The sequence below is a fragment of the Acomys russatus genome, chromosome 4 (assembly GCF_903995435.1).
Source record: "Acomys russatus chromosome 4, mAcoRus1.1, whole genome shotgun sequence".
NCBI classification, from domain to species: domain Eukaryota; kingdom Metazoa; phylum Chordata; class Mammalia; order Rodentia; family Muridae; genus Acomys; species Acomys russatus.
The window spans coordinates 57,986,448-58,012,637 of record NC_067140.1 but is presented as its reverse complement, the minus strand read 5'-3'; the positions used below and the strand labels follow the sequence as shown (position 1 = coordinate 58,012,637).

At 43.5% G+C, this 26,190-nt stretch overlaps 1 protein-coding gene across 5 annotated transcripts in view; it reads left to right on the top strand.

The window, feature by feature from the left end:
- The first annotated feature begins 1,939 nt into the window (after positions 1-1,939).
- Positions 1,940-26,190, top strand: part of Frmd5 (FERM domain containing 5) — a 271,347-nt gene continuing 247,096 nt past the window's right edge. The window contains exon 1 of one of the 5 annotated variants that reach the window (XM_051144506.1): positions 1,940-2,236. In XM_051144506.1, the coding sequence (XP_051000463.1) occupies positions 2,135-2,236 (102 nt within the window). In that variant the 5' untranslated portion in view covers positions 1,940-2,134. The remainder of the gene's footprint in view (positions 2,237-26,190) is intronic. The other 4 variants (XM_051144508.1, XM_051144507.1, XM_051144505.1 and 1 more) reach the window with 4 other exon arrangements.

Below are 26,190 nucleotides of genomic sequence, written 5' to 3'. Positions count from 1 at the left end.
GGGGGGTGGAGAGACTAGGTCCAAAGATGCTGGCAAAGCAAGCTGTAAAGGTTAAGAGCCAGCTAGGTGCTATACACCTCTAATCCAAAATTGGAGAACTTGAAGGGGGCCTATTTTGGGGTCATCTGAGCTACATAGTAAAACTCCATCTCAAAATTAACACAAAGGTTGGGGATGTGGCTCAGTATCAGAGCTTCCAGCAACATTGAACTAGCAAATGCAAGGCCCTGGGTTTGATTCAGGCAAACAGGTAGACAAAATTAAGTTAAAATAGGGTTGGGCCTAGGGGTGCATTTTTTTTTTTTTAGATTTAATTATTATGTATACAGTGTTGTGTCTGCAACTGCATGTCAGAAGAGGGCACCAGATCTCATTATAGACGGTTGTGGTTGCTAGGAATTGAACTCAAGACCTTTGGAAGAGCTGCCAGTGGTCTCAACCTCTGAGCCATCTTTCCAGCCCTGGGGTGTATGCCTTTAATCCCAGTACTTGCAAGATAGAGGCAGGCAGATCTCTGTGAGTTCAAGGCCAGCCTGGTCTACATAGTCAGTTCAAGTACAGCCAGAGCTACACAGTAAGACCCATTTTCAAAAGCAACGGGTAGATTTTTCTTCTAGTCTACTATAAGGGGGTTTAATAGTTATGTGTTATGCCGATATAATAAGAGCATATATGCAATAAGAAATTAGTAATTCATTATTTTAAATGGATATATTTCTCGGAGCACTAATGTTTTGCACTGATATTGTTTCAGCGCTGGATCTTATCACACGCTCAGCCAGGGCTCTACCATCGAGTCACACCCCTCTCCTAACTTGATTTCTTCATAACATTTCCTTCCGTTGAAATCTTTGAAGGTAGAGCCAATGGGATGGCTTAACCGGTAAAGGTGTTGCCAGGCCAAGCCTGGCCCCAGCGAGTTTCACCACTGAAACCTACATAAAGGTGGAAGGAGAAAACTGATTCCCACAAAGTTGTCCTCTGACCTCCACACTCGTGCATGGTGAGTGTTTATACTCCATGCGCGCGCGCACACACACACATTAATATTTTTCATAACATTTTGAAAGTGACTATGTCTCTTGATGAAGTTCTGGAAAGGAACTTTAAGTCTGTAGGTTCTGGAAGACACAAAGGAATGGAGGCATTTTCCCCTTTTCTTTGTGCTGTATAGCTCCTGACCTACTGTGGGTCCCGCCCCCCCCCCCGAAGTCTGAAGATGTAATAATTCTTTCAAAAAGTGCCAGGAAAGGTCCACCACTTCCTGTTCCTTACCCTGCTATGAAGCACACCTCAGTCTCCTTTTGTCTTCAGAAAATAAAAGGAGGGTTTGAGCAAAGCGTTATCTAGGCGCCAAACGCGGGCGCTTACAAGCTTCTGTGGTCGCAGCAGTGTAAATAGCTATTGAAAAACGGATGTTCATCAAAATAAGGGTGCGCGAGGCACAGGGGGCCATGGAGCCGACTTAGGGCAGCGTACAGGTAGGGGCAGCCGCCAGGTCTGGAATCGTGGGGTGCCTGTTTTCTGCAGGTGCCGCCTCCTGGGCTTAGCTTCCAAGAGCACAGGGACCGCGCGTTGCAGGATGCAGGATTTGACTGCTGAAACAGCTCAAATGTTGTTCCAGGTTGTAGACATCAATCTTGCCAAGTGTCCGCTCCTGGCCCAGCCGAGGACAAACAGCATCCATACCAACCCACCGCCCGCGAAGGGAGCAAGCGAGGGCTTGGGACGCTAGAGGGCTGGCCCGACTGAGTTCGGTACTGCTGTTTTGCGATGATTGCTTCCTCCGCCCGCTCATCATTCTCATTCTCTATTCTGATTGGCTCTTCTTCCTGCCAATCGGTTCCGCCGCGCTGACCTCCATTGGCCCCCTACCTAGGCCCCGCCCTATGAGCTGGGCACGGGCAGCCGGGCGCTCGGGAGAGAGCCCAGCTTTCTTAGGGTTTTGGGGGTAGGCGGTGGTGGCTCTGGAGAAGGAAGAGGAGTGGGGCGGGAGGAGGCAGCGGTGGCGATCCGGGCAGGGTGATGGTGCAGGTGCCAGGGGCCGGCGCGGAGCTGCCGCGCTGAGGGGCGACGGGTCCGGAGTCCGCAGCGCCGCCGCGTCGCTCCCGAGGACGGGCGAGCGGGCGGGAAGATGCTGAGCAGGTTGATGAGCGGCAGCAGCAGGAGTCTGGAGCGCGAGTACAGCTGCACCGTGCGGCTGCTGGACGACAGCGAGTACACCTGCACCATCCAGGTCAGCGCCGCGTCGCCCGCTCGCCGGCCCGCCCGCCCGCTCGCGGGATCCCGCTCCCCAGACTCGGCCAAGTTGGCGAGGGGCCGCCGCCCGGGGTCGCCCCAGCTTTAGCCCCGGCGCGGCGCTTTTGTCCGCCCCATAGCCGCACCGCCCAGCTCGCGGCATCCCAGCCCGAGCTCAGCCGGGGGCTGGTACCACGCGCCGCGCGCCCCTGCGGGGTGAGTCGCGTCCCGCACCCGCAACTCCTGCTCTGCGCCCTCCTGGTAGGAGGACCCCGGGTCTCGGCTCCGCCAGCCGGCGGATAGGCAGCACCTTGGGCGGGTATCCGGAGCTAGGCGTGCGGGGCGGGAGACGCCTGCCCGGCCGCCCCGTCGGGGGACGCGGGCTGAGGCTCCCCGGGCCCCGTCAGGCCCGCCAGCCAGCCTTTATCTCCCTGGTTGGAAGGATAAAGGTTTATGTCATAATTTCTCCCGAGCGTTTGTGAGTCAGACGGAACGCGCAGCCCATGCAGAGTGGCCTATTGAAGGCGCCCAGCCCTCCGTGCTTTGAGGATTTAGCTCCCTTCCTCGTCATTTGATCCCCAAATCTCAACGTGTTGGTTATTTATGGGGGTGGGGGCCGTGAGGCAAAGGTTTTGCAACAAGTCCCAGCGATTTGGAGGCTGGCAGTGGCTGGAAAGAATCAGGGACGTACGGAAAAGCCAACAATGCAATAATGCCGCACAGCATTTCTTTCAGAACCTGACGTTTTGAAAGGGTTTTTACAACCCCTTGCTTGTGTCCCTTCACTACTGCTGTGTGGCGCGTCAGGCGTCATATAGTGTTTTCCCCAGGATTGCGGTCTCTCCTTTATAAAGTCAGAGACTTGAAAGCACTGACATTGCTCTTGTGTTTAGTTCTTTAACCAGAGGACCCTCCTCTCACTGCCAGAAACTGCTCTTTGTGGCGAAGCAAATTGAATTGGACCGGGAAGGGTCTCACCTGATCCCTTTTCTTCCCTGGGAGAACCCAGAGGAGGCTTCTAAGCTCAGATGTGACAAAAACTGCCTGCCTAGACCGTAACCCTCAGGGTGCCCCCTTCCTTATCTATCTATCTATCTATCTATCTATCTATCTATCTATCTATCTATCTATCGCCTTGCTGACAGTGCTCAACAGCATAAAACAGAGACATGAGAAAGACCCTCGGCAGTGTCTCAGAGCAGCTGCTTAATGCTGACTGAGCTCAGTTCAGCACCCCCCTCCCCCGCACCTCCCCCCAAGCCCTGGGCTTAAGTGCTGACTGCTGCCAAAGATCCAGGAAAGTAGAGATAGAGCACAGACTCTTTTTGAAGTCTGCTTAATACAGATTAAATGCCCATAAAGATGTTAGCCATTAAATGAAAGGGTTTTTGTAGTTAACTATGATGGAGAGACGGTATGTATTATTTCCCAACTCGATGAGTGGCATGCTACTTTCTGTTTCTATGGTGTCATTGTTTCTATGTACAGTTTGAGGAGAAAGCATAGAATTGACACCTTTGCTGTTTGAGTACATTGTTAGGAGCCTTTAAAATCTTTATCTTTTCGTTTAAAAATTTAACAAATGTGTAAAATAGCCTGCCAAGGGCAGTGTGAGGTTTAGGCTTCATAAATCTGACGAACACTTTTGTGGTATATAGTGACATAAAATTTCTCCAGAAGATCATTAACTTTTTTTTTTTTGCCAAGGTGTAGAGTACAAACAAAACATCACTTCTCCCAAAATGTTTGATAACCTTGTGGTTCAAGGTGTCAGGAAAGGCAACTTTTTATTCTTCCTTGATTGTAGAACAGGCGAGGTTGTAATTGGTGGCGATTCTTACTGTCGTTGAAAAAAAAAACAAAGAATATTTTAAAGTTGAGTTGAGTTTATTGGACTAGTGTTTCTATATTCCACTGTGTGCTCTTATGCTATAATTTAATGTCATAGGAATTAATTGTGGCTCCCATACACAGTTTAGATGTATTATCATTGATCATGGTGATTTTGGTGTAGTCTGTAAGACAGAGGATTTGTAGCATATTTGTCATTTTTTACACCACTATTTAGTGTTTTGATTTTGTTTTTACCCATATGAGAAAAGGCTTGAAAAAAGGACAGTCTCTACACAATTCTAATATTTTTTTATATATACAGCATTTTAAAACAAAGCATTTAGAGATTGAGCTTTTCTTAGCAACTTTCCCTTTTTATATTTTTACTGTGTGTGTTGTGTGTGTGTGCCCACATGTGTGTGCCCACGTGTGCTTACTTGTTAAACACTCGGTACAGTTTTTAACACGGGAGGGAGAAGGGTGCTCCCCGTTTTGCTAAGCATTATTCTCAGTACTTCAAGAATGGCAATGCTGTATATCTTACATCTTTTGGTGGTGATTTGAACTCCTTTTTTCTTAAAGAGCTATACTTTCATTTAGATGATATGGTGTCTAGTTTAGAAATTTTTTTTATGGCTTTTGAAATAGCCAGAGGCCATGTAGGGCAATACAGAATTAGAAATATATCAATGGGTTGGTATCATGAAAGCCATGTTTGCTAAATTTCAGCCCTATGACAGTTCTGTCAAGGCACTGGTCTAGCGGCATTTCATAATGCAGTTAGAGTGAGCTGGCCTTTAGGATGTAATTGTTAAGGTAACTAGAACGGTTTCTATCTTGGAAAAGACGCTTCTACTCTTTTATCCTTTCTGATGTGGAAATTCGTCTGTAGACCAGGAGAAATGAAAGTATACATAGGAGGATTGTAGTGTAATTGCTCCCCTGTGAAGAACGTTGCTAATAGTCGGTTTTGAAGGTCATTGCCTCACACGTTCTGATCTGATCCATATTTTTCACTCTTCTGTTTTTAATCTATGCAAATCTGTATCCATTTGCCACATTTACTACCTGAGATTTTATTTGGGAGAAAGAATAAGGGGAAAAAAAAAAGAAAATTCTAGTTAGTATCTTTGAAGTCGAACCTGAATTTAAATGTCTGGATACATTCTGTCTTAAGGAATACACCTTTAGTAGTTTATGTTATTAAGGATATATTGCAGACATTCTAGTAGCAATATCTATAGGATAAACAAGTATTTTCAAAAGAGGTATTATAATATATTGGGGGTGGTAACTGGAAGATAAAGCCACTCTAGATACGAATTAGATTTTATTTGAGACACTTTTAAAATCACAGCTTAAGCAGCCAGGTTAAGCAGATTTTCAGTTTGTGTTATAAGTAGTCTGTGTGTGCAGAGGCAGTTCTACCAAGGGGCCAGTGTTTGGATCTGATTGTGGCTCAGCTAGTCATTTTGAGGCCTAGAGTGAGGGAGGGAGAGAACAGCTAAATGGAGCCAGAGACCTGTGTGTTCATTGTTACCCATTTCCCTCACAGTGTCACTATGGATTGATTATATATCCATTATACCAAATGAGGAACATGGTGTGGTGGGTTGGTAGGTGGGCCCTGTGCTGAGCGGCTGATTATGCACTATGTGTGCTGTTGGACACTTCGTGCCTTACACGAAAGAGGCGGGTAGTATTGCTTCTCTTTTATAGTTGCCAAGACAGGTCTCAGAGGTGAGAGGAATTTACTTACTGTTAGTAGATGGCCTTACTGTATTTAAACCAATGTCTTTCTAATTCTTAATCTTGTTTATTCTATAGTCTGTCTCAGTTGCTTCCTATCTTTCTATCATAATTTCCTCATCTATGCAATGAGAACATAATGCTTATTTCATAGCTAAAAGAAAATTACATGGAAATATTACAGAAGTAAACAAGGAACATTTAAAAGCAAAATTGGGAAATTCTTAGGTTTTTTTTTTTTTTTTAAAGGAAAACAAGTCAGATTAAATCATAAGTTGCCTTAAAATGATTGCAATTAGTCTCAATGAAGTAAAATTCCATCCTGGAATAATATGACTTCTTATTAAAACCTTTCTTTAAAATTTAAGAGCTTGGGGCAGGGCACAGTGCCGCACGCCTATAATCCCAGTACTTGGTTGTGAGTTTGAGGCCAGCCTGGTCTACAAAGTGCACCCAGGCCAGTCAAGGCTACACATGGAAACCCTGTCTTGAAACACACACACACACACACACACACACACACACACACTTTAAGACCTTGGCCTGGTGAGAGGGCTTAGCAGGTGAAGCTGCTTGCTGCTAAGGCTGACTACCTGAGTGTGATTCCAGGAATTCACACAGTACAAGGAGAGAACCAACTCTGACAAGTTGTCCTTTGACCTCCCCACCCGAGTTCCCATCTGTCTTACCTGGGTCTTTGGCTTTAGGAGGAGGTCTATTTCTGGACTGTGTCTTTTCTCTTCTAAGAATTTCTGCTTCCTGTTTTGTAAGTTGAACCCTTGGTTTCATTAATGCAGAAGGAATGTTGGTAGAAAATTAAGATAATTTTATTCACAGAGAAAACCACAAAGCTGTTGTATTTTCATGAATATTGATTTTTTTTTTCTAAAAAAATTTTACAGAACAGGTAATTATGCTGTCTCAGGATCTCTGTTACAATAGCAAGTCAGTTAGTCTCTAGCTCTTGAAATTAAGATAACTGCAAAATTAGCCTTCCAGACTCCTAAAAGCACTTGTATTGCTTCTTGACTTCGGTATTAAATATTGTATAAAACTAATTAGATATTTTATAAAATATATCTTCTTGGCACAGAAAATGAATTCTGGATACATGATTGTCTCCCCATTCTTCTGGGGTGTCGGTGGCACTTGGGGGATCCAGGGATGTTCGCCACGGGTATGAATTTGTATTCTATTAAATGCTTGGCATGAATGTGCTAGATGAGGCAATTCCAGCACACCATGTAGTAGAAGACCATGAAATGTTGGGTTTACTTCGTCACCCACTCATTTATCACAGCTGTGCTATCAGAAGTATCAGATGTTAAAAATAGACTTTTATTTATTTGTTTGCTTGAGATAGAGTCTCTGTATTTATGTATCTCTGACTGTTCTGAAACTCACCATGTAGACCAGTCTGACCTTGAGTTCTCAAAGATCCACCTGCTTCTGTCTCCCAAGCGCTGGGATTATAGGTGAGCGGTCACCACACTGGGAAAACTTTTTTTGGGGGGGGGGTACAGATTTGGAGTTTTTTTAATGTACAGGGTTGACATATGTAGTGCAGTATCAGAAACAAGACATTTATGGAAGAACTTTGTTGATAATGAAATAATTGCTACACTGAAAAGATCAAAAATATTTTTTTATGGCAAATTATACTTGAGAACTTTTTAAAAGGATAGAATAAGAGCAAGCTGTAAGTTATGAACTTGAAGATTTTGGTTGGATGGTGGTGACCCAACACCTTCCATCCCAGCACTTGGGAGGCAGAGGCAGATGGACTTTTGTGAGTTTGAGGCCAGTCTGGTCTACAGAGTGAGTACCAGGATAGCTTGGGCTATACAGTGAAACCCTGTCTCAAATAAAATAAAACATTACATCACCTAGCTTAAGGCTTATACAGTTCTAGCTCAAAAACAAACAAACAAACAAATAACAATAACAACCATAAAAACCATTTGTTTTGATTTGTGTTATATGATTGCAGTGATGGATACTCCAAAGTATCATGTACCTGAAAACAATAAATATCTTCTAACTCTATAACTCTTTTTATTTAAACCCATCTCTCCGAAACCAATTTTCTCTGAAGAGCTCCGCCTGTGTGTGTGGACAGGCGTGTAAATGTGACATTCATGGCATCTTTGACATCTCTGATAGCTCTGCGGTTGTCCTTTGTTGAGTTCATGGAGCCCCAGCCTGTAAGCACCTGTCTTTTGGTTTTCCTCCTATCCTTAAGTTGTATTCCCCTCCCCCATCCCCCACCCCTGCAGGTATAAAGAGCCTAGACCGAATGGATACTATGCCAGTGAAGCACATCCTGGAAACCGAGTGGCCTGCCAGCATCAGTATTTTGAATGTGGCGTCCTTGTAGCTCTTTCTCTCTTATCCCCAAAGTCAGCACTACACAGAGCAGAGTGTAGACCTCCAAGTGAGCTGTGCTGCCCAGCTGTCTCTACTGAGGGCTGTTTCAGGGTGAATTCATCTTTGACAGAACAGCCTAGTCAATAACATGCTGCCTGAGCTAGCAGCCCCTGCTTCTTGGAGTAGCCGCCTGCGGGCCACTGTTCCCTCAGGTATGCCTTGCCAGGGCTCATACAACACAGGTGAACTTGGAAAGGACTGGCAACACCTTGCAGCCTTCTCATCTGTGTGGTGCTCAGACGGTGGCAGTGGCTTAGCTTGTTTCCCAGCTTTGACCCTTCAAGCTCAGGTCATCTGTGTGTGTGTGTGTGTGTGTGTGTGTGTGTGTGTGTGTGTGTGTGTTTAATTTGATTTTTATTCAGCTGAGCAATTTGAGCTGTACAAAGCCATTTTCACCCCCATGTTGCTTGGTGAGTGTTCCTCCTAAGGTAAAAACACGCAGTCATGTATCCAGTCTAACATTGAAACAGATCTTCTATTCATTTAAGGCTCTGGGCATTGGTGACCAATACAACTATGTTAAATGTAAGGAGAGTCAAAGTTGGATTAAGGAGAGCAGAATCTAAGAGTACATCCTTCTGCAATCCCATGCCTGTGCCCCCAACCCTGTGTGTGTGTGTGTGTGTGTGTGTGTGTGTGTGGCTTGCTTAAACGGGATTTAGATTCCTTAATTGTTCTTTATTTTTTGACATAGGGTTGCTCTCTAAACCTGGAGCTCACCAACTGAGTGAGACTAGTTGGAGAGTGAGCTCTGGGAATCCTGTCCTGTCTCCGCAAGTACATGTTTCCACGCTGGCTTTTCATGGATCCCAGTTCAGGTCCCTTGCTTGTGTAGCTGAACGCCAGTATTTCTGAGACTGACCCCTAGATGTAAATCATGCACTTCTTCCAAGGCTACCGTGCGACTGACCCTCACTAGTGTAAACCAGTGCATCTGTCTTTCACCAGCTGAAATGGCTTTTTATTTCTGCAGATGATGTTTAAATCTTTCCAACTTATTTATGGTCTAGGTTTGAAAGACAGGAAAATGGTGAAAACTCTCAGGTTGAGAATCTCTAGGCTTTTGCCTGTGGATACAAGACAAAACACAGACATGCGAATCAAACTCTCTAAGGAGATCCTTCGGTGCCATGCTCACACAGGCAAAATAATTGGGCCACATGTTTGGCATCCATTGAGTTTGTATACAATAGTTCCATTCACTCATCTACAGAAAACACCCCTTTGACAGTGGGTGTAGCTGCCCCCACTTCTCATTACTTGCATGACCATGACCTCATCTGCTGGTTTGTATTAGAAGTGCTCTGGACCACTCCAGAAATACTTTAAGGCTCACTCTTGAGTGTCAGTGATCATTTCAAAGCCTCAGAAAACTTGCCCACTAAGGGAATCCATTCAAGAACAGAGCAGATTTAGCTGTCTCGTGCATCATTCAGAGAATCTTCAAGCTATTTTATAACCCATAGCTCCCATTTCTTTTGTAGATGGAATAAAGTAAGGAATGGATAAAACCAAGGGCTTTCTTTCTTTTCTCGCTTCTTTCTTTTGTTTGTTTTTGCTTTTGCTTTTTGAGACAGGGTTTCTTCTTGTAGTCTTGGCTGTCCTGGAACTAGCTGTGTAGACTATGCTGTCCTCAAACTTACAGAGATCCACCTGCCTCTGCCTCCCTAGTGCTGGGATTAAAGGCGTGCACCACCACTGCCCATCAAATCAGTGGTTTTCAAATTGTCCTGGATCACAGAATTACCATGTACCCAATTGGGTACTCACTAGAAGTATGAATTCTTGGCCCCACTTCAGCTCTAGTGAACCAGAAACTGGAGAGCAAGTTCAGAAACCGTATGTATGTATGTATGTATGTATGTATGTTTGCGCAAATGTGTTGGCGTGCATACATGTGTGCACATGATGTGGAAGCCAAGAGAGCAACCTCTGATGTTGTTCTTCGGGTCCCATCTACTTTTTTTTTTTTTTTTTTTTTTAAGGCAGTCTCTCACTGCCCTGGAGCTCACCATGGAAGCCAACCCAGGGATCTATCTGCCCGTCTCTTTCCCACTGCTGAGATGACAAGTGTGCGCCGCCATGCCAGGCATTTATCTGTTTTCTTGTTGGAGGGGTTCTACGGATCAGGTTCTGGTCTTTGTGCTTGAAAGGCAGGCCCTTGACCAACTGAGCCATCTTTCCACCTGCGCGGCCCTTTAGAACAAGGTTTGCAGGTGGCTCTTGTGCTGCCGAGGTTTGAGAGTCCCTGCCTGACTACAGAGGCCTTTATAAGGAAGATTAACAAACCTCGTTTATTGGATCTGGAAAGTGAGAGAGAGGAAGCAAAAAAGGAATCTCACATTTCTAATTTTTATTTTTGGAATGCTCTTACTCTCTTACTTTGTTTATATACATGCAGACCTATCTTCAGGTTGGCAGGGCTCTAAAGATTCTGTTCATCGTTCCATTTTATGTTATGTTTATCACTTAGATGTTTTTCATCTCCTTGCTTAAAAACAATTCAGTCATTGCATACTCATTTTTATTTTATATGGATGTCTTAGCTACATGTATGTTTATCACATGCATGCAGTGCCCATCGAGGCCAGAAGAGGGCACCAGATTCCTGTAACTGGAGTTGATAGTTGTGAGCCATCCTATGGGTGCTGGGAATCGAACCCAGGTCCTTCGGAACAGTACTCAGTGCTCATTACCACTGAGCTATCTCTCCAGCTCCTGATTTTTGCATATTTATGTATTGTTTTCTAAATACATATTCTCCATTACTTAGAGCATAGTAAGAAGGAAATAGTAAGTGCCTTTGTCATTTATGAATTTACTTAGAAGCTATAAATGTCATGGATTGAGGGCTATGGCAACTGATAACTCTTTAACTGAAAATGTGTGTGGGAGAGCATAGAGGGGGAGGGACTCTAAGTTAAGAAATAGTTCTCAATGGAGGTGAAAATTTTTTTTTGTTTTTTTCCAGATAGGATTTCTCTTTGTAGCCTTGGCTGTTCAGGACTCACTTTGTAGACCAGGCTGGCCTCAAACTCACAGAGATCCACTTGCCTCTGCCTTCCAAATGCTGGGATTACAGGCGTGTGCCACCACCATGTCTAGCACTGGAGGTGAAATTTGATCTAGGTTATGCAATATTGCCAAAGCCGGAAAATGGGACTTAGGAATGGATAGGGGCCATTCCAGGCTGAGTTAAGAAGCTGCTTTTGATAGACAAGCTGAAGATGTGAATTCTTTAGTTTTTCTTTTAGTGTGTTTATCTCACTTCCTCTGGTGTAGTTGAGTCAAACAACAGAAATATACTTGCCGAGGGAGAATTACTGTCAGCAAAATTTCAATCATATTTGGCAGACTGAGAGGAATCAGTCAAAACTAAAAATAAATGCATAAAGCTGATGGTAAATGCAATCTAATTCTAAGACTGTGTAATGCACATTAATCCTCACGGAACAACAATGCAGCACATTTCAATCTTAATCCTGTAGCTGTAGCAACTACCTACGAATTTTATTTCCAAGAATCCTCTTTTCTTGGGCAGCAGTGTTAATGATCAAGTTCCAATTTTCAGCTGATGCTTAAATAACTCCTGATGGACTCAGTTCAGCTTCGGTTGTTCAGCAGCAGCTAAGAAATGTGATGCATGAAACCCTAAAAAGGCACATGTGAGCACCTCTGTCCCTAAGCCTGTGCCCACCAAAAATAGCTTCCAGATCATCAGGACATGCTTCCCTAGTGAGCCCCTCCCTGCCAGCCCTACCCAGGGTGCACTTGTAGCACCGGACACAGTGCCAGGCCGTAGCTTTGGAGATGGGAACCTCCAAAAAAGGAGTGCCTGGCATTGGGCAATCAGTATTCGGCAGATTGCCAATGCTTATCGGTTGTTTTGCTCTGGAAAAAGAAGAGATCACATGAGGTCCGATGGTTGGGGGATCGCTGACGGTAGGACCACTCTGTTGGTGGAAAGATTAAGGGAGTTTGCTGTGAAGTAGTGTAATAGGAGCCAAAAGAATTTAGCTGAGGCCCTTAGGCCCAAGACTTGACAAAACTAACAGTGGGACATCAAAACAGCCTGTCCCAAGGCACACAGAAGTGTCTGGGTGCTCCCATCGAACCCACACAGTCTGGCACGCCATAGTCATAGAATCGTCTGTTGCCTCTAGGTTGGTGTACAGCCTCCTGCCCCCCAATGCTCTAACTTTACAAGCTTCTAATGTGGGCCTCTACCTCATCTCCAGATTACCTAAGTGGAGGCGCTGCCATCAGCATTCCCCGGGGGGGGGGGGGCAGGGGGTCCCATGCTCTAGGCAGGTACCACTAAGACTCAGACCTTGTTAGGCACGAGCCAAGCGGGTAAGAACATTGATCAGAATCCGAGAGAGCAGAAGTAATCATCGCTTCACTGGAGGATGTCATGTATTTCCAGGGACAATTTAGCAGGTGCAAGCACCCAGCCAGGCCGCTTCCTTTCAGGTTTTGTCTCTAGAAATATCCCCACCGCTGAAGTGACTATGGATCGGCATTCTGTAGATTGGAAGGACTTGCTGGGCTGGTAGAGCCGGCTGTACAACAGGGTAGACTACCAGCTCTTCGGGATTCTACTCAGAAGTTAGTCTATAGAAGGAGCTTGGTTGCTGAGCGATAACTTCAGAGTATGCTCAGCCTCAGAGTCTGGAATGTGTGAGCTACGGTAGGAAAAAAAGTAGTTTGCTTGGTATAATTAGAACTGCAACCACTTTTTTGGGGGGGCGGACAGAATTTCTCTCTGTGTATCCCTGGCTGTCTTGGAACTCCATTGTAGACCAGGCTGGCCTTGAAACTCACAGAGATCTGCCTGCCTCTGCTCCCTAGTGCTGGGATTAAAGGCGTGCACCACCACTGCCCTGCTCACAGCCAGATTTTTATAGGCAGGGGTCACGACCCGAAAAATCAGCACTCTCTTTGATTACCTTCCTAAATAAAATAATTTTAAAAACTCTGTGTACAAGTGCTTTTCCTGGATGTGTGCCTGCGGAGTCCAGAAGAGGGCACTGGATTCCCAGGAACTGGGGTTACTGCTGCTGTGAGCCATGCTCTGGGCTCCGGGAACCAAACCCAAGTCCTCTGCAAGACAGCAAGTGCTCTTAACTGCCAAACCATCTCTCTAGCCCCTGCTTACTTTTTAATATATATGGAGTGATTTAGACAAGCCTGTTTAAATGAATACCCACATTATAGAAATCACATCTAACAACAGCTTTCTAATACTCTGTATGGTAAGGAAGACATTACTCACACTCTAATTTTAATATTGCCTGCAGTTGACAGTCTGATTTTTTAAAAAAGAGACAGATATAATTATATACTATCTTGCTGCAAATTAGATCTCCCAGCATGTCATCATAAAGCATTATGGACTTTTTATTAATGATATATCACATATTACATATCTTTACTTTCTGGTTGAAAGATAATGGCAAGAGAAGTAGAAAAGCTATTTTTTCCTTCCTCAAATTCTCATCCCTATCCACCTTGTGTTGAGGTCTAGCCAAGGGGTTTGTGCGATTTAGGTCAGCAACTCCACCTCTGCCCGGTGCTTGCAGATACCACGGTCTATTTTGTATGTTCTTTCCCAATGTGATGATGTCGCTGCTCATCTCTCACTGTCCCCTTGCTTTATGCTAATTTGTACTTTTGGCCACTCATTTAATATGACCTTTCTCGTTTATTTGGTGCTGGAGATCGAACCCAAGGCCCAGTTCATGCTAAGCTTCATGTACAGCAGATCACACAACACTCATCACCATCTCTAATTTCTGACGCCGCTCAGATCTGCCTTTGCCTATGTTAAGACTTTATGTGTGTGGTTATGCCTTCTTTGGTGGGCGGTGAGAGGTATTGGAAAACAGTAAGCCTGGCAAGATGGCTCACTGGGTGAAGGTGCTTGCCTCCAAACCTGATGACCTCAGTTTGATCCCCGGAACTGACACGGTAGGAGAGAGCCAACTCCCCAAAGTTGTCCTTTGACCTCCACACGCGTATCGTGGTGCTCCCCCCAACTCCGCCAGTGATATACAGAAAGGCAGAAGGCGATATATGGTGCTATGTGACCTTGAAGTTCATTCTTGGTTTTTTTTTTTCTTGTTGTTGTTTGTTTGTTTGGGTTTTTTGTGTTTTGTTTTTTGTTTTTATGAGACAGGGTTTCTCTGTGTAGCCTTGCCTGTCCTGGACTTGCATTGTAGACCAGGCTGGCCTTGAACTCATAGGGATCCACCTGCCTCTGCCTCCTGAGTGCTGGGATTAAAGGTGTGCACCACTACTGCCTGGCTTGAAGTTCTTAAACAAAAGGCTTTATGTTTATATTTTAGTTGACTGGAACTTGAGATGGAGTAGAAATCTGCCCTGATCAAAGTGACACAATCTAAAAATCTTTGGAAGCTTTCAGCTTTGGCTGCATTAAGTGTAGAATTTTCTAGTAACTTTTTGTTTTGTTTTTTGAGAAAGGGTTTCTCTGTGTAGCTTTGGTTTACTCATATAGACCAGGCTGGCTTTGAACTTACAGAGATCTGCCTGCTTCTGCCTTCCCACATGCTAGGTGTGCACCACCACGCCTGCCTGTGACTTCCTTTTTTCAACATGACCCTGTGTCTACTGTTGAATTTGAGTTCAGCTCTGCTTGGGTTCAGAGCTGTTCTATGGCTTTCTGATGGCTAAGCAGGAAGTTTAACAGTTTATGGTGAAAACTTGAGACTTGTGCTAAATGTGTGACTCCTGAGTGATTTTTGAGACCCTGGGCAGGCAGCTGGGCCTCTAGGATGCAATGTAACTCTAACTCCTCATCTGCAGAAAGGAAGGCTCAAATTGAAGGTCCTTCTAGTCTGTCTGTCCATCTGTCTGTCTCTCTGTCTCCGTGTCTCTGTCTCTCTCTCTCTCTCTCTGTCTGTCTCTTTCTCTTTCTAAACACTGATTTTTTTTATTGGCCCCGGCTATTTGAGGGGGATGAAGAGGGGTAGTGGGTGGCACTGATATAAGGCCGGCCGTGCTTCACCGGCTTGTAGGTGATGGAGAACTCGCCTAGGTAGCAGCCGATCATGTCTGGTTTGATCTCCACCTGGTTGAAGGTCTTGCCGCTGTACATGCCCACCATCTCGGGCAGGATGATCATGTCCCTCAGGTGGGTCTTCACCACCTCCTGCTTCTCCGTGGGTGGAGCCTCCTTCTTGGGCTTTCTCAAGCGCTTGCGAAGTGCCTGCTGCTTCCTCCACAGGCCACAATTCAGGTGTTGCCTGTGGTGGGTGCTGTTCACTGCATCAGCCCCTCTTCGCACATGTCCAACAGTTGGTCCAAGTCCACGCCATGGTAGGTAGAATTTGCAGAAGGTCCGCCGCCGCTGCTGCTCCTCTTCAGCCTTCTTGACAGCCGCTCGGAAAAGGAAGCGTTGGCTGCATCTTCCCTCTAGTCTGTCAGTGCCAGACCCTTTTGTAGTTCACAAGAGATTTGTTCGTAGCCCACTAAGTGTTCGTCTCTTGCCTTTCCTCCATGACCGCTTTCTGTATAGCTGTAGTTATCTTAGAGTGAGGTGCCAGAGGAAGAGCCTGGTGCTCCTGTCACTGGTAGGATCTTTACAGAACACAAAATAAAATTTATCTACTGTCCAACACAGATTACGTTTTGGGGGATTGATTCATGTTAGTCAAAAGTCCTAAGAGCCCTTTTAAAGATTAATGTGGAATCTGCACTGGTTATGTTTGGATTAATGACTACTAGCCTCTGCTCTCGGTAGGCAATGATTTTAGGATCAAAGATGTTGGACAAACAGATTAAGAAGTTGCTTTAGAAAACAAAGGGAATCAAATGGTCTTGAGCAGAAGTTTTCCATGTTGTGTAAAATTCTTATATGTTGTCCACTTCCATAGCTGTAGTTTAGTAATTATGTACCTAGGAGACTAAAGAGCTTTCTCCCTTGAACAGCATGTTAATAAATACTGATAAGTCTGTAGCTCTTTCTTTTCCATTTTATATTAAAGCCTTTTATTCAAGCTAGGTGTGGTGGCACATGCCTTTAATCCCAGCACTCAGGCGGCAGAGGCAGGTGGATAGATGTGAGTTTGAGGCCAGCCTGGACTACAGAGTGAGTCCAAGACAGCCAGGGCTACACAGAAAAACCCTGTCTCAAAAAACCAAAAACAAAAAACAAAAACAAACAAAACTTTTATTCAAACAGATGAATTGGATATGAAGTGTGCTTATGATTTTTCCAAGTAGGTTAAATTTCTCTCTCTCTCTCTCTCTCTCTCTCTCTCTCTCTCTCTCTCTCTCTCTCTCTTTCTCTCTCTCTCTCTCCCCTCCCCCCTTCCTTCCTTCCTTTTTATTTTTTAAAAAGATCTAGACAGGCTGGTGAGATGACTCAGTGGATAAAAGTGCCCACCTCAAAGGTTGGAGGACCCTTAAAGGCGGAGCCAGTGCAAAGATGGGGGCAGAGAAAGTTGTCTTCTGGTTTCCATACACATGCCATAGCATATCATATATACCACCCATACATGCACACACAGAGCAATAGTAGTGAATTACAAAATATAACAAGTGTCCAGACAGAGGGTATGATGTTTAGTTCTTATAACTTGTCAATACAGTTTTTGCCCCTTAAGTTAATGGACTCAGCTAGATAACTTAAATTTTATGTTGACTCTTACTAGTTTATCTTTTACAGGGAGATTGTTTTCTAACTTTGATTTTAAGTTGCAAGGGAGTGGTTTCTGACCTGACCCTCACAGTTATGACTATATTATTAACAGTGTCATAGGCAATATTTCCCCTTTTCTTTCCTTCATTTACAGGTTCTCACTCTAGTTCAGGGTGTCCTGGAATTCACTAAGTAGCCCACATTGGCCTTGAACTCCTAGTGATCCTTCTGCCTTAGCCGTCTTAGTACTGGGATTGCAGACATGACCCGTCCCATGTGGTTATCATAGGTGATATTACATATCTCCTCCACTCCTGGGGGTTTGTGGTCTGTTATTTATTTATTTTTTTTAAAGTACTAGGGATTGAAGCCAGTGCTCTGCCACTGAACTCTAGGCTGGCTCCTCCTGTTGATAATGTGGATTCCGCATGTGTTTAGACCTCGGTGGGGATGAATTCGGACTGCTTTCAAGCTTCCAAATACTGCTTTATTTTGTTTTCATTTCTGTGGTGTAAATAAAATGTCAACATTTTAGCTCAGAATGGATAGCTACTTAGGAGGTACCGTGTAACCTTGTTTAGAAAAAATAAGTCAGTTTTTTTGGGGGTGGGTGGGAGGGGAGGAAGAGATACCCTTTCCAGGTATGTACTTGTCAGAAGTCTGACAGATGAACACATGGGGCAAACACTGTGTGTTGTGATTGCGTGGTTTCCTGGGCTTCTGTGAGGTCTGACTTTTCCTCCTTCAGCATCTGGCAACTGGGCAGCTGACTTATCTCCTTAGAGTTTTGCCTTTACCGGTGTCATTACTGTGGTTATGTGATATGAGTCTGGTTTTTTTTGCATCTAGCCTGCCTCTGCCTCTTACTAGATGGAAGTACAGGCTTGTACCCTAGGTTTAGCATGCATATTTTAAATTGGATTACTGTCATTGTGTTGAGTTAGAATCCACTGTATATTCTGGATCTAATATCTTTATCTGATACTTTAAAATATTGCCTTTTGTTCTGTGGAGTATCTTTATTTTTTCAAATATTTTTATTTATGTGAATGCATGTGTGTTTGTTTGGGGGATATGTGCACATGAGTGCAGCTGCATGTGGAGTCCAGAAGATGGCATCAGATCGCCTTGAGCTGGTGTTAGAGGTTGTTGGGAACTATTAATGTGGGTGTCAGAAACCAAGATCGTGGTCTAGATATTTCCACATGAGAACGTATGGAAAGTTCATACTATGAGTTTTAAAAAATATTCTTTCTCCCATTGACTTGTGTTGGTCCATTTTCTTGAAGATCACCTGGTTATAAACATACGGGTTTATTTCTGATTTTCAGTGCTGTTCTGCTCATCTTTCTACCTTCATTCTAGTGCCACATTCCTTGAATGATTTAGCTTTTCAGCAAGTTTTGAAATCAGGAAATGTGAATTCATTAATTTTGCTGTCATTAAAAAAAAAAAGATTTCGTGTGTGTGTGTGTGTGTCCGTCCCTATATGTGAATATGTGTATGTGTGGGTGCTGGTGCCTGTGGAGTCCACAAGGGGGCACCAGTTCTCCTGGAGCTGAAGTTAGGGGCAGTTGTGATTTGCCTGACACGAGTGCTGGGAACCAAACTCAGGTGCTCTTAACCACTGGGCCATCTCCCTGGCTTCCTAGTTTGTTATTTTTAAAATGTGTTTTTATTTACGTGTGTGTGTCTGTGTGAGTAAATGCCATGTGTATGCAGGTACCTGTGGATATGAGAAGATGGTGCCTGATATCTTGCAGCTGGAATTACAGGCAATTGTGATCTGCCTGATGTGGGTGCTGGGAACTGAACTTAGGTCCTTTGGAAGAGCCGTAAGTGCTTTTAACCACTGGCTCATCTCTCCAACTCCAATTTTGTTCATTTTCAAGATTGTTTGGAGCTGGTTTTGCTCTGTTGTCATTTCCATATGCACTTGGGGGGCTCAAGGGCAGCTAGGTGGTAAATGCTTGCCTAGCATTCATAAGGCCCTGGTTTGATTCTTAGCACCATAGAGAGAAGGGGTGGGGGCCTTGCCTTGCCCATAGCCCTGATGTTTAGGATGGACTCAGAACGTTCCTAGCATTTGGTGTGGTGTTTTGTGGTCATGCCCAGCTTTATTTAGTTGATTAATGAAGAAAGATATTGAAAAGCCCCCCAATTAATATTTGTTATGATTAGAAATGTTAACTATTTCCTTGATGGTAAAAGGCGGTAATAGAAAGTAAGCCATCTTTCATGTTCTGAGAAGTGAGCGTGATCTTCCCTAGGAAACTGATTTCTAGTACAAAGCCTTCCAAAATGACTGTCCTGGGTTTGTAAGTAATGAGTAGGAAATGTGGCACAACTGTCAGGGGTTATAAACGACGACGCATTATGAAAGCAGGTGAGGGAACAAGCAGAGATTTGCTGTGAGGAAACAGACATATATTTTGTGATCAGTTTTGACAAACACAGGCAGTGGCCTGTCAGTGTGGAAAGGGTAAAGTGGAATTCATTAACTGTCATCATAATGGTTAAAATAAGTCATTTTCCTTTGTAAGGAGGAGGTGGTTCTGAAGCCTTTCCTGGGGTTCCCAGTTCTGCACTGGTGACTCTGAGGTTGTCTGAGGAGGGCTGATGAGTGCAAGCTTAGACTGAGGGGATTTTATTAGCTGCCTGTGGTGGGTTTCAGTGGGCTTATGTGATAATAGTATAGTGAGAAGACCATCACATTCGTATTCAGAAAACTTGAAGTCAGGTCTTGGAGTTGTTTCATACCAGCTGTGTCACCCTGGATAAGAATGAGTGTCAGAATTTGGTGCCTTTTATGTACGTGTTTCCCCAAAAGTAAGAAAACAGGTGTATCTACCTACCTACTTGGCAGAGTTGGATGAAGATGAAGGCCGGGGGGGGGGGGAGAAGGGGGGTGGCTATACCACTCAAGAAAAGTACCCCTCCTCCCCATACTGCAGCAGCCATTAGCTTCCGGTAGCTCTTCAGTTAAGGGTGGAACCTCATGGGTCCCGTCCCTACAGTTATATTCTCAACAATAACCTTTGAATTGTCATGTGTACTTTTTCCTTAATGAGTTTTCCTCCCAAAATTGTCCTAGTTTGATCTCTGTTGCTGTAATAAAAGACCCTGACCAAAAGCAACTTAAGGGAGAAAGGAGCTTCTTTCATATATATATATATATATACACACACACACACACACACACATACATACATACATACACATACATACACATACATACATACATACATGCCAGGGTATATATAGCCAATTGCAGTAGAGAAGTTACAGTGACAGGAGGCTGAAGCAGCTCGTTACATCATCCCACAGTTCAAGAGCAGCGAGAAATAAATGCATGCACGTCTGCTTGCCTGGCTCCTTTCTCCTTTCTCATACAGTTGAGGACCCCTGGCGTAGGGGATGGTGCCACCCGCAGTGGTCTGAGCCCTCCCACATCAATTAATGCTCAACATCATCCCTAAGACATGCCCATGGGTCGAGCTAATATAGACAATTAGATTGTTTCTCAGTTAAGACTCTTCCCAGGCCATTTCTAGAATGTGTCAAGTTGACGAGCCAGCATTAACCATCACACTCATTTCTTGGCTGTAATCTCCTTGTAATCTTTTGCTGTCTGTCTCACATCTCTACTTACTTGGGAAACCTTTGCTCTGACCTGGGTCCCCTCTTCCTCTTCAGATAACTGACTCTTTGTTATTTTTGTCCAAACCAAAAAAAGATATGAGTATTTGAGATTTTTCCAATGGAAAAGATAAATTGGTTTAATTTTGTATAAATATGTAGTTTAACAAGCGTGGCTGAAATACTGAGCCTATAAGTAGCACATAGATTCTCTTCTTCCGCTTTGAGTTTCCCTTTTCATCATTTTCCCACTGCCTCTTCTCTTAGCTTCTCACTCCTTTTAGACGTGTTTGAAATTTAATACTCTTCTGCCTTGTCCAGACTCACGTTGGTCTGGAATAGATTTCATGATACGTTATCCCAGCATACTTTGTGGATGGGAATGGTCAGGATATGTATTTCAACTCCCCCAATTCTGACAAGAAGAGATTTCATTTGTTGGTTTGACTTCTCTGTCCTAAATGGAGCGAAGCCCTCGATCCTCAGTGCCGGAGTCAGCCTTCTCCTCATTGGTGAGATGGAAGCAGCTTTTCCTGTTCTGACACTTGAGGCTGATGAGCTAGTCACTTGTAGTATTACTTCCTTTTCCTGCTTGTTGAGGGAATGCTTTTTTACTTGAGGGGTTTCAAACTCATTTTGAGTGGTCACTGTCTATTCTACCAATTTCTTCTGTCTCTGTCCCTTGCTTTTGGTGTGTGCGTGTGTGCATGTTTTTGTTTTTTTTGTTTTTTGTTTTTTTTTTTTAACAGGATCCACTCCTTCCACCTTTACATGGGTTCTAGGGATTGAACCTGGGTCTTTAGCTTTGTCCAGCAGCTGCTTCTGTTCACTGAGCCCTGGAATTCAAAGTTTTGCACACATAGACTTGAATCATTCATATCCAAAGGAAAATCATGTCTTTGCTTAAGAAAAAAAAAATTGTCTGTGTTGTAAAGACACTATACGGAGAGCATTCTCAGCGTGTGTAACTGTGTGCTTCATATTATACTGAAAATAAAACCCAAAGTTCCAAGTTCTGCGTACAGCCTTGAAACAGTAGCCCAGAGCCCATAGTGTATTTACACACTCAGTAGACCAGAGAGATCCGTTACCAGTGAGCTGGGCAATATGGTAAGTTTGATGATTTGACTGGAAAAAGAATGGCTTTTCTAAAATACCAGGTGAGCTTGATTGTTGATGACTGGCGGCTTATATCTCTTGGTGAAGAAAAAACCCGTGCCCCAGGGTGGTCTTTAAATAATATAAAGATGCCAAGATATTTTAAAGTTTTCAGAACTTAGGCCTTAGCTGGGCAGACTCTCAGTTTTCTCACCTAAGTTAACCCATCCACCTTGCCTCACCCAGCCACGTGGCCACCTATCCTTCCAGGTTCCTGAATGCATCTGTCTTCCTCCATGTCTCCTGGCAAATAGGCTTTTCTTTTTTCCCTTCCCAGAGCTCCTTTCTCCCTATCAGGAAGTCCTGCCTTCCACTTTCTGTCCTTCTACCCAGCTAATTGGCCAATCATATATTTATTGACAGCTGCTATACCCACACAAGATATTCCTCCACAATCTCCCCTTTTACAAATACATATTACACACACACACACACACACACACACACACACACACACACACACACACTGCATACAGCAAGAACAGCCATGAAACAATCAAGAAAACTATGTATAAAAGTTACACCATAGGGCTTTGCTTATTGTTTTTGGAAACCTTAAAGAAAACTTCATTTCTCTTATCTTGATGAGTCTAAAGTTCTGAACCTAAATCAATCTCTATTATATCTTGTATCTATCAACCTAAAAACATTTATCTAGATCTAAAAACATCTTAACTTTTTTTTTCTTTTTCTTTTTTCAGCCATAAATGAAAAGACTTTATTTTAAGGAAAATATACAGCAAAACAGAACTTGAAGGTGGTAGGTTTAGAAGATATGAAAAAACATATTCACCAGAAAAGCTGCCCAAACATTCATGGCTTCTTGTTCGATAGAGGGGAGGGAGTGGTGCGGCCCTTAACTACCTTTCCTGATTCAGAGAATCTTGACCCTATTAAGGCTGGACCCAGGAACCCCATTTTCCAATTTCTTCCTTCTTGGAGTTTAGAAAGGTTTGTCTTATGCCTCAGGCTTCCAAGATACAGAAGATAGTATGGGGAAGGGAAAAGCATATCTCTTAGTTCCAGTGTCTAACCTCAATGCCTGCAGAACTCTCAACCCCTCTTTTAGTATTTGCTGATTACAAAGAGATGAGCCCCATGAAACTGGCGTAGCTTAGGCAGCAGCACGCTGAGCAGTGAGGCAGTGTTGGTGAGGAAGTGAGCAGCATTGTACTTGGTGTAGAAGCTGGACAGTAGGAAGAGTGCATGCAATAGGAGAGATGCTGAGGAACTTTTGGGAGGAGGTAAACTGTGGTCCATAGTCCATCTGCTCCCAATGTATCAAGAGCCGAGCCTTTCCTTGGTCATGGGTCTCAAAGGGTGCCCCTTTCACTATATGTAGGAAGATATACATTGCCTGCCGGCTTCAGGCCACCGTCCACCCCGGGGCACAGCGTGGGCTCGCACCTGTGCTCTCCAGCCATCTTCTTAACTTTTAAGCAACTAAGCTTAATTGTAAAACTATAACTATCTAGTCTTCAACTTCATCAGAGACTTGAGAAGGAATAAATATTACATAATATGTGGAAGTTCAGGCAAGCAGCTTCCAAAAGCATAGAGATGGCAGAGATTTGGCTGCCTGGACGGTTCCCCAAAATTTCTTCCTAATGCTGGAGCATCGTCTGTAGCCTCTGCCTCAGAATATTTGACAGATTTCTCTGTGAAGCAGGAATTATAAAGGACTTGCCTCTCTTGTCCTTGCAAAGCTCAGCAATTGACTCTTCAGCATCCAGTTTGTCCAGTTTTGGAGAGTTTTCTGCCTGTAGTTGACACAAAGGCGTTTTCTCACCGGTGGCTGGCTTGCCACATGTGACGCCTTTGGTGCTCTTTGAAGTAGAACAGGATGCTGCCAGGAGCAGACCTGTCTCATGGCCAAAAGACCATTAAGTTAATCATTAAGTTAATGCCATATTCTGTAAATCTCTGAGGTTTTTTTTTTTTTTTATGACTATCTATCTGAATTGTTTTTAGTTATTTGTAGTTATCTTTATTTCTGTCAATCTAGGAAACATTTTTGTAATTAACTAAACTAGTATCTATCACAACTGTGAGTTTGATTGTCTGACTGCTAATAATGCATTTCTTACTTATCCTAAACAATTTGTAATAGCAGTTTTCAGATGACTAAAACTTAACATTGCAGTTTTATGAATTACATAGTTAAAATACCTTAGCATGTTATAACCAAATATAATCTTAAATTTGTATCAATATGCAATAGTTCATATTAATGTAAGTAAAATTAACCTTATTTGACAATGACAATATCTCTAAGTTGAAGAGTAGATTCAATAATCTACCCTTATGTCCTATTATTCCTGTATTATCCCTATATTCCCCCCTTTCTTCTTCTCAGCCCCCTCCTCCATACCTAAGAAGGAAAGAAGGGTAGAGAAAAGAAAAGGAAAGAGAGAAATCCCTGAATCTAAGTTCCTAAGCCTTTGTTTTTCTCTGATCAAGACTATTTAATAACCTGTAACCAACTCCTCTAAATGACAACAAACCATAGCCCAACAGAATAACCGGAACCTACCCACCCCACTCTAAGGGAATGGGACAGCATTCTTAAGATTGTTTCCTGATGATTTGGGGCACAGGATACCTTTTTGGTGGCCCAAAGGAAGTTGGGAAAAATGGTTGATTAAGCTAGCAATAACATTTGTGGTCCAGTCTCTAAATGTTGAGAATTTTAGGCTTAAGTGAAGTCCTGTTTGGAACAGTCTGAAAGGCTGGACCAATTGGGATTAGCAGCTTCTGTTGAAGCTCTGATAAACAGCAGCTGAGGTAGTCTCAAGCAGGACAATGTAGGATGCTGGAATATCTTGTGTTAGCATTGCAGCATCCTCCAGGGTGAATCTCGTCAGATCTGCCCCAACATCACCTGGGCCCGGTTCTTCTGCTCTGTAAAAACATATAACTTCTCACATGCAACATATAGTCTTAGAATTATAAAGGTATGAGATGTGCAAGGTGCACAAAAACTCAGTTAAGGATGGTTTTCTATTCTTTGCATGAGCAGAAGAAAAACAGTTGTCTTTCTTAAGCCAGTCTGGATGGTGTATGAGTTTTATCTGTGCCATTTACAAGAATTTGTCAGTCTTTAGATCCCCTGCAGGTAGAGTTGCAGGTGGTTGTGTGCCATCTTCTGGGTGCTGGGAGTTGGACTCAGTTCTCTAGAAGAGCAGTCAGTACTTTTAACCACTGAGCCATCTGTCTCTCCAGCCTCCACTGAAAGCATAATTTAAGTGTCCAGCCAGGTACTTAATAGCAACAACAAAACAACAAACACACGAAACCAAAATAGGTGAAAAGTGTACTAGTGAAATCCACATTTGAGTGTGAACCTTCAAAAATTATGTTTAAGATCCAGGTGTTACCAAGAAGAGACTTGATACCCTATGAGCATATAAAGGGGGAGGAAGTCCCCCTCAGGCACAGTCATAGGGGAGGGGAGTAAGGGGAAAATGGGAGGGAGGGAAGAATGGGAGGATACAAGGGATGGGATAACCATTGAGATGTAACAAGAATAAATTAATTAAAAAAAAAAAAAGATCCAGGTGTGGCATCATACCACCTGGATCCCAGCTGTCTGGCGGTGGAGTTTTGAGGCTAGCTTTGGCTACATGGTGAGTTTGAAGCAAGTTGTGTCTTAACAGACAAACAACATGTCACTTTAAAGAATCAGATGGATGGAATAGGGTGGTGCATGCTTGTAACCCCAGATTCCCAGGAGGCTGAGGTAGGAAGGTCACAGGTTCAGCTCCTGCCAGGGCCATAGAGTTCAGTGAGGCCCTTTTTAAAAATAATGAGAACTGGAGTTGTAGTAGGGCCCAGTGTCCCAGTGTCTTGTACTAGAAAAAAAAAATCCCCTAAATAATTTATGTACTGATATCATCTCATTTCTGGAAACAAAAAGGCTTAAAGCTCAGTACAAAAGACATTATTCAAAAGCGGAGTATTATATTCTACCTCTGAATAGATTTTTTAAAAAAGGAAAAAAAAGCTGAAGTTGACAATATTGTCTTTGTCTAGATAATGTTTAAACAAGGAGAATATTTTTTTCTATGATATTGAAAGGAGTCTTAGTAGTACAATATTCAAACACAATCTTATCACAATTAAAAAATTATATGCAGATAGCTTAATAGAATTTGAGATCCTCAGAAGTTATATGTAAGTAGGTACCATATTTGAAGCTAAAATCTCTGTTTTGTCTGTGTCGTATCGCAGTTCCCATTTTCTTTTCGTTCTTTCTTTCTTTTTTTTTTTCCATTCTTTTCCAGACAGGGTTTCTCTGTGTAGCCTTGCCTGTCCTGGACTCACTTTGTAGACCAGGCTGGCCTTGAACTCATAGTGATCCACCTGCCTCTGCCTCCTGAGTGCTGAGATTAAAGGTGTGCACCACCACGCCTGGCTGCAGCTCCCGTTTTCTAATGAGTAATGAAACAAGGGTCCTTAGAAGTCTGTGCTGTTGAGTAAACACG